The following is a 13077-nucleotide window of genomic DNA, read 5'->3' as shown; positions in this document are numbered from 1 at the left end:
AAGTGGTTTATTTAATATATTTTATGAAAATATTGTACACAGTTGAACAGATCTGCAGAATTATACTAGCTACCTGCAAATGAAAAAATCTCACCTTCAAAAGTAATTCAGTATAAATTGATCTTTTAATTTTTCTCCTTCAGGTTCTCAAGTGAGATTATAAAACACCAACTCTATTGTGGCATATAATAATGAGCCACATTTACCATCTGATTTAGTCTTGTAGTTCTGTTGAGCAAGACCAGTGTTGTGTTTTCCCAAAGCCACAAAGAGCTCCACTGAGGTTATCTTATTATTTACTCTTTGTAGAGACCCAGAGTTTCATCTTATTGATCCCTTTCACAACACCCACTTTTTTGGAACTTCCAGTTTCCCAAGGTAAACTTAAAAATCTGCATGCCACCATCCCATGAGCTCCTTGCCACCTTTAATCCAGTACCTATCTGTTCTTAGCAGCCTTTAGTACTTACACAACACCACCATTTGCAACAAACTTGATTTATTTTTAAGCAAAAATACTGGCAGCCTTTTTTCAGCTGCACCAGACCCCAGCACTAGCTGCTCTGAAATTCCTGAATCACCACTTCCCCAAGCCCATGGAGAAGTCTTAGTGAAACCTGGTACAAAACCAGATTGACATTAGAAAGGACAACCGACCCAAGAGACTTCTTCCTTATTGCACAGAAAGCCCAAGGACATAATGGGAAGTTTAAGTTAACAGATTTTAGCTATAGAAAGGTACTGACCAGAAAACTTCTTTTTTCTCCCTTGGGAGATTCCTTTTCTTTGCCTTTGAGATCAAAGTAACTGCAGCATGTAACACCTGACCACCTCAGGTGCCTGTTTTTTTTACCTGTAGCCTTTCATTATTTTTCAAAGGATGATTTTTTTGTTGTTGTTGTTAAATCAAGACAAAAATTTTTTTTGTAAACCAGAGTAGGCACTCATGATATTCACACACCTTTTTTATTTGTTTCTGCTGAAATTAGTGGTCTTTAAAAATAAAGAGCATCCTTTCAGAAAAGCTGACAGTTACGAGAACAGCAATAATGACAATAGAGTCCTGAGAGATAAAAATTTATTATCTGATCAGCATGTCATGATATGGTCACAACTCATACAGCTGACATTCTTATAGCCAAGAGGGATGGTTTTTCTTTTTAAAAATACATTTTTCTTTCCAGCAGGAAGGATTTTTTAAAAACAAACATTTCATACTAGGCAGGAATTAAAAACAATGGCTTTTTCAATATGACAACACGGCTGGTAAGCACTGGATACCCCACCAGTGTCTTAATATTCAGATTTCAAGTTTTCCCTCCCACTCCCCAATTCCCCCCACCCCACACAGAAAAACACCACACAGAAAAACAAGACAAAACCCAGATGGGAAACAAAGAGGTAGACATCACTACAACTATGGTGCTGTTTTGGAACTTGTGGGAGATGTCTCACGATGCTCCAAGGAGTTCCTTTTCCCTTCATTAGACATTGCAGAACTGGGCCCCAGCAGTCGGCTCCAGAGGTGAGAGGAGCCAAGAGCCATCGCCACCAAGAGGTGCCAGGGCTGCAGAACAGGTGGGGCTGTCCCACCTGGCATTGCTCTGCCCAGATGGAGTTGCTTAAAAACAGATCCCTCTTTAAAACTATGGATCTCACAATGACAACAGCCTTTCTCCCCACAAGGCTGCAGTCACGTCCTTCTAGGAGGCAAACCAGGGTCAAGGGGGCTCAGGTTCTGCTCTTGGCACGCCCTCAGCTCTCAGAGACTTTAAGAAGACTCATTGCTACAGTGACTTGCAGAGGAACTCTGCAGCTGAGCACTGGCACAGCTTCTAGCAGGTGCTGCAGCGAGTGAGGGCTACAGAAGCTGCTGTCCCCTCCCTCCCCTTCTTCTCCACTCCTCCTCTTGCCACTTCTGGCACTGAAACATTTGTCTCTGTGTTCTTCCAAATAAACAATGTTATCTATCACAAATTAACACTGCAGTTGTACAGTGAACCAAAGAGTTATTTTACTATTTGTTGTGTTTGTGGTAAGCACAGTAAAAGTTGTGTATCCATTAGTTATAAGCACAATAAATACAACCATCAATCTTCTCATCTATGAAGGATCAGAAGCATATTAAATAGTCTTTAAAAAAACCAAACAACTCTATTTTTGCCACAGGGGGAAAAAAAAAACCACCACCAACAAAAAAAAAAAAAAAAAAAAACCAACAAAAAACCCACCAGCAAAACAAAAAAACAAATCAAACCAAAACAAAACCAAAAAACCCCAGCCCAGGGAAAAGAAAAGAAATGCTGCTTCTGGTATCTACACTTCTGAAAGACATCTTGGCTGCTGGAAGATTTTATTAAAAAAATACCCAATGAAATAAATTCAGCAAAATAATTCCAAACAAAACCAGCCCTTCACAAAACCACTGACAGTCACTCCAGGCTTCCACATCCATTTTACCACGCGAAACAATAATGCAGGTAACAGAGAAGGGAAGGAGAAAACTGGAGGTGAAGATAACTGCTATAAAAAAACCCTGTTCATCATACAATATGAACATCATGGTGGAGTAATTTTAAGTAACTAACTCATTTTAATAGGACAGTTGTTCAGTGAATAATTACTTCATTACCTCATGATAAAATAAAAGGTCTAACTTTAAAATGCATAGAATCCTTCCAATAATGACTTCTATCACAGCCAGGCAGTCTACAGCCCTTACAGAAAAAGCAGAGCTGCTCAGAAGCATTTTTAAAGTATGCAGACATTTTAAACCAGAGTATGGTTTCCATTTTGCTCTCCTCATTGTTGCTTTGTATTTTTTAAAAGAAGTTAAAAACTATCAAATATGCAATTTTGCAAAATAACGCTTTATTTCATATGGCTCCATTATTTCCAAAAAATACAGAACCCCAGATGTATAATTATTTTGTGTGATTGTATCAGATCACCACAAAATCTTCAGCTGACTGTCAAGAGAATGCATCCAACCCTGGGCCCATGGTTTGGAAATCCCAGTTTTAGGTACCTTTGGTCCCAAAATTTATGTCAAGGCAAAGCGGAGCAGTTGAATCCTGTCACACACAGTGATCGGTATCTGTTACTATCGTGTACAAACAGGTGAGAAAAGTTAACAGCACTTTATGGCAGTGTCACACAAAGAAAACTTCCATCATCTGCAAACCAAGTGAACAAGGAACAGTACCACAGTGATCGCTTTATTTGTACTGCAAGAAGATGCACCTTATTTGTGACGCTGGGGGAGGAGGGAGAGGGAAGCTTTTAATTTTCCAGGAAATCAAGGTAAACTGAAATTTCACTTCTCAACATCTGGTGACAGCAACTTAAAAAAAACCAAAAAAACAAAAAACCCCAAAAAACAAAAACAACAACAACAACAAAAAAAACCAAACAAAAAAACGCCCAACCAACCAAAAAAAAAAAAACACATAAAAAAACCCAAAAACAAACAAACAAAAAACCAAACAAAAAAAAAAAAGCAAAAAAGAAGAAAAAGAGACACCACTGTTGCAAGATTCAACAGAACCACACGTGGAACCCAAGTGAGACTGAAATGACAGCGCACTCACGCCAGGGCACTGAAGAAACTGCTTGGTGTGGATGGACAGGTGTTCTTCACATCATGGGATTCACAGAGCAGCAAAGCTAAACCGTGAGGACTGACACAACTTCAACCCTAACAACTTTTTTATGAACAATTAAACATAAAAATGTGGAGATTTTTGTGGGCAACCTTGGCAGAGAACCATCTTTATTCTTATTATTCTTATTATTTGCCATGCACTCAAGTTGCTCTCATTTCTGCGTGCAACAGCTTTCACTTGAAATTTTTTCTGTGTATTTTTCATTTTTGATAATTTTACATATTTTTCCATTATTTTTCCCTTAATATAAATTCAATGTGATATTGATTTGTGATCAACTGTATGGTTCATTCACATTTCTTTCAAAACACATTTTGAACTCTCCAGAGGAGGCAACCCATGGATGGTGCAGCAAAATACCCATTACATCCAGAACTGCAGCAAACTGCCAGAAGGTAGAACCCAACTGCAGCAGACAAATTTGTGTTTTACAGACTCGCCTGCTAAGCTCCAGACAGTCTGGACCAGCATGGTATTTTTAGCACTGAATTTCCTGTATCCATTTTACATTCTTCCCTTCATAGCAAAACTTATTTTATCCGATTTATTAACTCTCATGAAGCAGCATCCAGGATCATGCTGGGAGGCTCCTCTGGAGTTGCTTTCCAACAGTTTTATTCTGGTGTCACCCACAGCAACGGCCGAAGGGAGCTGTGGTGTCAGGTGCTCTTCACATTTCCCAGTGCAGGCAGGAGAGAAGCCTGGGAGTGACACTGTTTCCACACCCTACTGAACAACAACCAGTGCTTGGCAACAAACTTCCTGTAAGAGTAAGAACTACAGAGGAACAAAGTGAAAATGAACAGGACCAGATCAATCAAACGCTTGTCTGAAACATTACTGCGCAGTGCTAATTTCTTGAGGCAGCATGTGAACACTTGCTATTGACTGCTACCCACTGGGAAAATAAAAATACTGCATCTGACAAAACAAGATGCTCTTACATGGAGTTCACAGGGTCTATAAGGAACAATCTCCTGATGTGAGTAACTGCTGTGCATTCTGCTTATATAAACTTCCCTTTTTGCATCAGTCCAGTCTGTCCTAGCTCAAAATAAAATGAGCTGTACTCTGGGCATCTTTGTGGTTCTAACCAAACTACATGGGGGAGGACAGCAAGTGAGTAGCTTGCCACCTGCCTTTTGGAGTTGAAAGAGTCAGTCCCATGGGCAGCAGAAATAACCACTTACACAAAACAGTGCTGGGCTGCCCCAACACTGCCCTGTCAAACGGCAGATTAAATACATTCATTCCATCAGCTGAACTGTAGCAAGAACAACGTGAAACAACAAATACTCCATGGACCCCTCCCTATCATGGCACACCTACCTCTTTTTAATGGTTACACCAGAATTCAGGGGCAGAGATGGTATTTAAAAACAGCATCTTGCCTCAAACATGAAGCTATTAGCAACCATTGTACTTTGCCTCCAGCCTCCTGCGGAGTCACGGAGGGAACACACATTTCAGGGGACCTTACTGCAGTGTCATTTTGCATCCATCCCCACTGAGCAACCACTGCTGCATGGAGAGGGGCAGGGATGGCATATTTGACAAAGTATTTTTCCACAAAGCCAGGGAAATTGGCACTCCCTTGTGTTTTGGTATGCTCTTTGCCCCCCCACCCCACAGAAAGGGAACACTGGCAAGATTTTGTATTCTGCACACCACCTCCTGTGATTCATGTAGCAGCAGAGGGAGACAGAAGGGGAATCAATATTGCTAGCTCAGAGCCAAAACTACTGAGGGCTTACTTTGTTCTCAACAAAATTACTCTGTAGAAGGCAGTATGCCAACATCTGAAGTTCTGGCTGCCCTGCCTGTATTTAGAGAGATTAGTTTTATTTTAGGAACCGTTCTCGCAAATCTGCGCATAATCACATAAACACAATGCCAACCAGACCTGCCAGAAGTAAGGCTGTACATCACTGACATCCTTTCAAAAGGATCCTGCACTACACATCTGAAAGTGTCTTCTGTTCCCAGCTGCCCTTCAGTTCAACCCATCCTTATTCCAGTATGATTTTAGCAGTAAGATTTTAGTGGTGAGCTAATTAATACTGCCCTCCATGTAGTTATTCAGAATATTGACCATACTTATTTTTTCAGTAGTATCTTCCTACAGATTTATGATAGCAATTATACCTATTTTTCTTTTTACGAAACTAGCTTTTCTTCTATTATTCCTTAGCAAAACATTAAGATGGTTGGCATTTAATTATTTAAACTCTCCCACAAGTATATTTAGCACTGTTGCAACTAGCGGGGAGAAAAAGGCCTCTATAAACCACTCCAAGGTCACCTCGGTTGGACTGCAGTATACAAAATACAAAGGTGGCTAAAAATCACCAGCAGCACCAGCAGACCTTCAGAAACAGCTAGAATTGCTCTGCCTTCCAACGTGTGACAAACAAAGCTTCCCTCTGTTCCCTAAGTTTTACGTCTTTCCTTCACTGACTTTTCACCTTTGAAAGTGCATTTTCAAAACTGATGGTGAGGGTTTAGCTGCATTCTGACAAAAAGGGAATTTAACCGAGTGACTTTGTATTTTCCAAGTTTCCCTATAACACGAGACACTGGTAGCACATGGAACTTGGAGAGCTGATGGCAAGACCACAGCAGGGATGGGCTGATTCATCCCACGTGGACAGCTTTTAATCACACCGTGATGCTGCAATGCTTGTTTGAGGACCAGTGCCTCAGAGGACAGACCTGACACCAGATCTTATTTGGGTGTTGGGTTCAGATCAATGTGTCTGCTACAACAACTGCTGACTGCGTAGCCACAAAGACACCTCCACCAGCTCTGCTGAGGATCTCTGACTCCAGCACAATGAGCTGCAATAAAGTACACGTTGTGCAAATGAGGAATCTCTACCACACCAATGCTGTACACACTACTGAAGAGACAAGTTGCTGAATTTTCTGAGCTCTAACTACAATGCCAAGAAATACTTGTGGTGACAAAGCTTTCTTGTCACAGACATTCTTCTACGGTGGTTGTACGATTGCACCTTTTGTCCAAATGCTGAATTTGCTTAAGTGTGGGTGAGAGTATACATTTTTAAAAATACAGACAATTCTTAAAATAATACATCATCAGGTCACTATGTTACTGATCTTCACTTTTAGTGGAGTTTAAAATTCCCCCAAAGAGAGGTAAAAGTCCATCCAGTATTTTCCTTTACTCTTGAATATTCACATTTGCACATACAACATGATACTCATTTGCAAGAGCCTGGATTCCCACTGTGTCCTCAGGTCCCATTCCACTTTTAAAATAGGCAATGGTACAAATACTGAAAGAGGCAGTACCACATCCCTCCTGACAAAAATGCAAATGATTGTATGGCAACCAGCCACAGGTTACTGAGGGTCATCTCCCGAGAAATGGCTTTTGTCTGACCCTGGGGTGGTGGAAAAGCTCCTGCAAGAGAAAAGAAAACACATTTAATGCTTTGCATAGGGATGACAGCCTTAATGCACCACTTTACTGCTTCTTTACTGCTTGTCCCAGCAATGGTGCCCACACACAATTAACTCAGTACTGCTCTATGCTCTAATACTGTCAAATTTATGAAAGATTCTCCAGAAGCCTTCAAGAAAATAAAAAAACCCCAAACCAAAACACAACCCCTTAATTAATAAGAGCAATTTGATTTCCTTATAAACTTTAAGCATAAACCTGAAAGCATTCCTTAGAAGCTGCTATCACTGTACTCAACCTTTGCAGAGAGATCCAACTGTCAACTAAGTTTTGTGTTATTTTTGAAGTTCTATTAGTACCTCCATGATCAGATTGAATGGATACCATATTAAACTCTACAGCTGTTTGGTGGTGATACTGTATACTGTGAAGAAGCAACACACATATGTTCTTGAGGTTCCTCTTGAAAATGTAAATACACACACAACACCCCTTGTTTAAAGAACAGTTTCCACATATTGTTTGAACACTCAGTCATACTGACTAAGGAAACATTATCATTTGCCACGGAGTTTTTCAGAAATTCTTTACTAAAATCTTTGCTTAGATGGGAAAGACTGGAAGAGATTCATCTGACAATAAAATTTGGTTTTTCCATACTTTGACTTTTTCTGACTTGCAACACTTAATTAAATGTGCCTGAATACATCAGAGCCTTATGGCTGTAAGCAAACTATTTGCATATATTTACATCAGCATATTAAATCATCTGTGTTACATTGTATTGAGATGCACAAAGACTTGATGACACAAAGCACTTTTATTGCTGTTAATCCTGAACAGGGGATACAAAACTCTGAATACAGCAGAGAAGATGATGCTGCAGCATTATGGAATCTCAACTTCTCTCAGAAGAAAATGAAATTAATGATTCTAAGAGTAAAGATGCAGCAATGTCAATTTTTAATCTTGAGAACCACATAATTTGGGCAATTAGATACCATCAGCACCTTATCTCTGTGCTTCACATTTGCAATCACTGGAGGAACTGCAATCAAGCATCTGAGACAAAGCTTTTCTTCCTGCATGAATGCTCTTAATTAAAATAAAAAAGTAAACAAGGAAAAAGCCTAAAAGCATCCTTGATGAGCCCCATCCACCTCTCCCTGACAGGTTTTTCACACTTGGGCAGATTTGCCACCTCATAATTCCCCAGTAACTCACAGCTAAGCTTTTTTCTGTCCACTCTAGGCTAGATTTGTTCTTCCACGGCCCTTTTGTTTTTCTGTACCAACCCTGACCTCTGCTTTAAATACCTTCTCTTTTACCCAGGTAGGTACAGAGAGCTGTCTCCTCCCCCTCTCCCTCCCAAGCCAGCTCTGACCCTTCCCTTTCCCAGCTGAGACAAGCCAAGTACTTTTAGTTGTCCTTCCCAGAAATTACTCCACCTTCCCTTAATCTCAGCTCTGATTATCTGTCCCTCTTCCCAGTTCAATCTGTATTCCCTGACAAGGAGAATGGACTGTATGCAGGATTTCCAGATGAGGTTTCCAATCTGGCACAACAAAGAGTGTTTCCATAGCATTAGGGAAGCCATTCTTTTTTCATCACCTCACACTCCTTGGCTTCTGAGCACAGGCAATGAGGAACACAGTGACTTCAGGACACCATCACTCTTTTCCAACTGCTCCTAGCTTATGGTTGGGACTTTTTCCTTAACTGGTCCCCAAGTGGTTTTGTCCTGCTAAATGCAATCTCACTTGTGTTACTGAGGGCTTCAAGGTTATCTTGCTGAAGAGTTCAGAGAAATCAAGAACTTGCCAATACAAGTTTTCCACTAACTGCCTAAAACAGGAGTCTGTTACCTACAGCTATTAACTTGAAATGGTTCTAATTTTATAAATGAAATGTGTAAAATGCACCTGTAAAAATTATGGGATTAGCTTCATGTCAAGTTTTAGGCATACTTTTCTTTTGGTTTGGATTTCCAGAGGTCTAATATTACAGGTTTTCCCCAGATGAATTAAGTTCTTGACACATAAGAATACAGCAAAATGGAGAAAGGTGCTCTGGGCTTTGTTTCTTTCTCTTCCCAAATCAAAATAAGCCAAGAAATATATTCCTGGCTTAGTCAATGCAACTTTTTAAAGTTTCATGAAGCATCAAATGTTACTCCAGCTTTTTGAAGTAAGCTTTATTAAGAGAGAGAAGTTCCTAAGCAGTGTGTATTGTAAAATAATATAATAATGATAACAATAATAATGATTAATTTTAACAGAAACAGCCCTAAGTTCTAAAACCACACCCTCTTGTGACCATGTGCCAGGTGAGTACAAAGCTGGCTCTTGAGCAGCCTCAGGGACTCCCCTCAGAGTCAAACTCAGGACCTTTCCAAGGGGTTTCCAAAATCTGCAGCAGCACTTTTTCAGTAGGCCAACTAAAGCAATGCAAGCAAGTTCTCAAAAAGTATAAATGGCAGTAACTTTAAATTACACTAATTTATGCCTAATAAGGTGCTATGTCACAGCATTTACATTTAAAACATGTCTTTATTAATTCATACTGATTGCACTGGCAAATTATTACCAATTATGCTATTTTGGAAGTGTATTTTAATGACTAAATCTGATTATATTAATTATACTCTCAGAAATTCTGGACTAGTTAGATTTTTCTGGGTATGACTTATTTCAATAGCATAAAATAATGTCACAAACCCAAGAATTCTTTACAATCTATTTGCTACACTTGTATTTTAAAATATATTCACAAAGTTACTTGTCTAATAAAGTCCAATATATGCATTTGGATGTGATTTATATAGCAGAGTCTGAACTCTGCCATCAATGGTGGCTGAGTGACAGCAACATTTCATAAAATGAAATATAACTCTGGGTTGTTAAAGAATTCTATTAATCTCTTTAAGCACTTGGACTGATAAATTAAGTACTCAAAACTAAATTAAAGCAGGCTTTGCAATAAATCATCTCACAGAAGAAGCATCTTCATTTAGAGCAGTCACCCAGGAATACTAAACTCAGCTGATCTGAGACACTGAACACTTCCCAGCAACAACTGTGATGCACAGGGCTGCAGATCACAGCTCCAGAGAATGTGTGCCATGTAATTCTCACAGGTCCTTCCAATCATACCTCAGTCATGGATCTTTGCCATGAAATCCCACAGCAGCACGTTTCACAGCTGAACTGTGTGTTACTTTTTTGACAGCTCCCAAATGCTACCCTACTTCCAGTGTTGGCCAGGTAATTCACCTTTCCTAGATAATTCTTCAATCATACTTTTTGCCACATAAAAAGCAGTAGTAATAGCAATAATTGTATCTCCTGTAGGCATGTGAAGGATGCTTACACATTCCTAAACCATTTTGAGATCCTTGTTCTCTTTGCTAGGTATCAATCATCCCACCTGTTTCATAGAAATGTGTCAAGAGGTCCTCCTTTTCAATGAATCGTTGATACAGCCAGTTTGTGAGAGCTTCAGGCTCTGCAGGGACATCTTTCACTGGAAAAATCCTATCAAAGAAACAAACACAAATTAAACCTAGCAAATGTATTCTGCATGTGGAGAACAAAACTCTTCTGCCCCAGCCCACCACAAAACAGAGAACAAGACTTTTGTGTAAACCTAACTGCATGATCTGCACGCTCTCCAAGTCACAGATCACAGAGGCATTAAGGATACAAGAGTGGGAAACTCCAGGCTGCCATCCAGAACCACACAGAAGACACTGGCATCAGTCTCCACCAAATGCTGTACTACAGCTTTTGATCAAAACTACTAAGGCACTGGTTTGTTCTTTTTTTTATTAGAGTATCACCACACTATATTACTATTCCCTAAGAAGAATACAAACTAAGTGGAATGAAAGAAATAAAAAAATGAGAAAATTAATTCACAGCTTTGAGGAAACAATTCAGCAGGCAGAAGGCACATAATGACATCACTAAGCACCAACAGCTCTTCCACATCCCAGAAAACAAGCCCTCTGTGCTTTTCAAAGGATGCTGGCAGCTTTCTCTGAAATTTACAAGGCACATTTTACAATGAAAACTGACCCCGTACTCAAATATTGCTGCTCTGTTTTAAAAACAGCAGTGGGAGAATTGCTAGTATTTTGGTACTTCTATACTGAATATGAGGTGGCTTAGAAAAACAGACACCCAGAGCAGAATTCACTGTGGTACACACACCCTGAAACTCCCAAATAACCCACCATACCTCACTGGATTATTTCAAAATAGACTTTCCAATCTTACAGTAACTGTGAAACCTCCTCAGCAGACCCTCAGTGCCTTTTGATATATACAAGAACTTCCACACCCACTGTGCTGTACTGGCAGGCCAGTGCCGGAGAGATTGGTGTATCAGGCTAACCTGAAAAACTCACACTCTGAAATGCAAGGCCTTTACTGGAGGTTTCTCTTTCCAGGCGAGCTCCCACTTAGCTTCTCATTTACACCACACTTCTATTTTCATTAATGAATTTTCATTTTCAACAGTCTTTCTCAACTGATCATACTGCAAAGAATTGGAAGTATCATCACAATCATTGGGGAACCTCAGAGTAAGAAAACAAGGCGCTTCTGAGGAATGCTTTTGTTGCTGTTACAGTTTTCAGTATGTTTGCCAGCTTTGTTCATTTGTCCTTTCTCCTTTCAGTCTGATGCATGGAAAAATAAGCTGGAAGTGGGGGAGTCAAGCAGCAAGCATCGCTGTAAGGAGTGAATTACGAATCACAGTGCTTTGGCATACAGAGACAACTTCAATATGAGGAGATGAACGACTTTATTTACACACTATGGTATCAACATGAACTCAGCTCTCTCTGTAGCCCTTGGAGTAACTCTACCTACACCCTCCGGGCACTGTGGAGTTCTCTATGCTCCAGTAAAGCCAGTCTTGGTAACCAGAAATTAGCAACTGTTATCTCAGATAAAACAGTTTGAAGGAAAGTCTTTGCCCAAAGACAAATGTTATGAAATGATGCTTCAGTAATCAGCTCAAGTTTTCAGTCTGCATATTAGGAACAAAGACAAACAATAAAAAAATCTTTTATCTTGAAGCCCAGATGCTGTACAGCAGGTTAAAATGAAACCACCTAGCAGCAAGTAAAAAACACACCCACAGAGCAAGGACCATTTTGTTGAGGGCAGAACACTAAGAAAGACTTACTCTGTGTCCCCAAGCACAACTGGGCTGCCAAGCACTATTTTTACTCTCTTCTGCCCATCTGCTGTGAAGAGATAAAAGGCTCAGCAACTGAATATTGTGTTTCACAGAGTATTTCTGAAGGACAGATGCTTGCTTACACAGCTTTTAAGAGGGCTCACAACTAAGAGAACGTGTGTTGCCTCAGGACAGAAGTGTAGGGTACCTGGCTTCACATGCAGTCTCCATTGAAGACTGTAAGGTATTCTTCACCTCTGCCTTCACTTCTCCCTGACCTAATGGGTAACAACTCTGTTTTGTCAAGAACATTCTCCTAATCTGGAACCATCACAGGATCTTACAAGATTCCTGTTAAAAACAATTCCAGAGCAGGCACTTCAATGGAGCAGTGAAGTAGCACAGGTGATACCAGCACTGTGAGAGACTAATGGAACCACTGCACACCACTTCCCTGCTTGAATCCATCCAGGCTCTTGTGCAGATCAATAATGCTGCCAGAATGCTTGAATCTCTGGAGATAAACTCTGCTGCTTTGAAGTCTGAGAAGCAGCCACTGCTACACCCAGACTGAATAAATATTAACAGACTGAAAAACAACTGGTTTTCCAGTAATGCTACACTGGCTGCCACAACTCAGCAAAGGTAAGTGCTGGTGTATTTAGAAGCATTTTCAAATGTATTTTTAGATTATCCAGAGTTATTTTTACCAGCAGAACATTCTTACTAATGACTGATCTAAATTAGAGATTAAATATTTAAAAAAAATCCTCAAACTCTGGAAAGAAGCCCTTTCTG

General features: G+C 40.0%; 1 protein-coding gene across 2 annotated transcripts in view; it reads right to left on the bottom strand.

Moving 5' to 3' along the window:
- Positions 1 to 2849: 2849 nt before the first annotated feature.
- LPGAT1 (lysophosphatidylglycerol acyltransferase 1) overlaps positions 2850 to 13077 on the bottom strand; it is a 59318-nt gene continuing 49090 nt past the window's right edge. For both annotated transcript variants that reach the window (XM_059841086.1, XM_059841087.1), the window contains exons 7-8: positions 10519 to 10625; positions 2850 to 7092 (exon numbers count right to left, since the gene is read on the bottom strand). In XM_059841086.1, coding sequence (XP_059697069.1) covers positions 6941 to 7092; positions 10519 to 10625 — 259 coding nt within the window. In that variant the 3' untranslated portion in view covers positions 2850 to 6940. The remainder of the gene's footprint in view (positions 7093 to 10518; positions 10626 to 13077) is intronic.

The sequence above is a fragment of the Haemorhous mexicanus genome, chromosome 3 (assembly GCF_027477595.1).
Source record: "Haemorhous mexicanus isolate bHaeMex1 chromosome 3, bHaeMex1.pri, whole genome shotgun sequence".
Taxonomy (NCBI): domain Eukaryota; kingdom Metazoa; phylum Chordata; class Aves; order Passeriformes; family Fringillidae; genus Haemorhous; species Haemorhous mexicanus.
The sequence above is the reverse complement of the archived record's forward strand: the minus strand, read 5'-3'. Positions and strand labels throughout refer to the sequence as shown.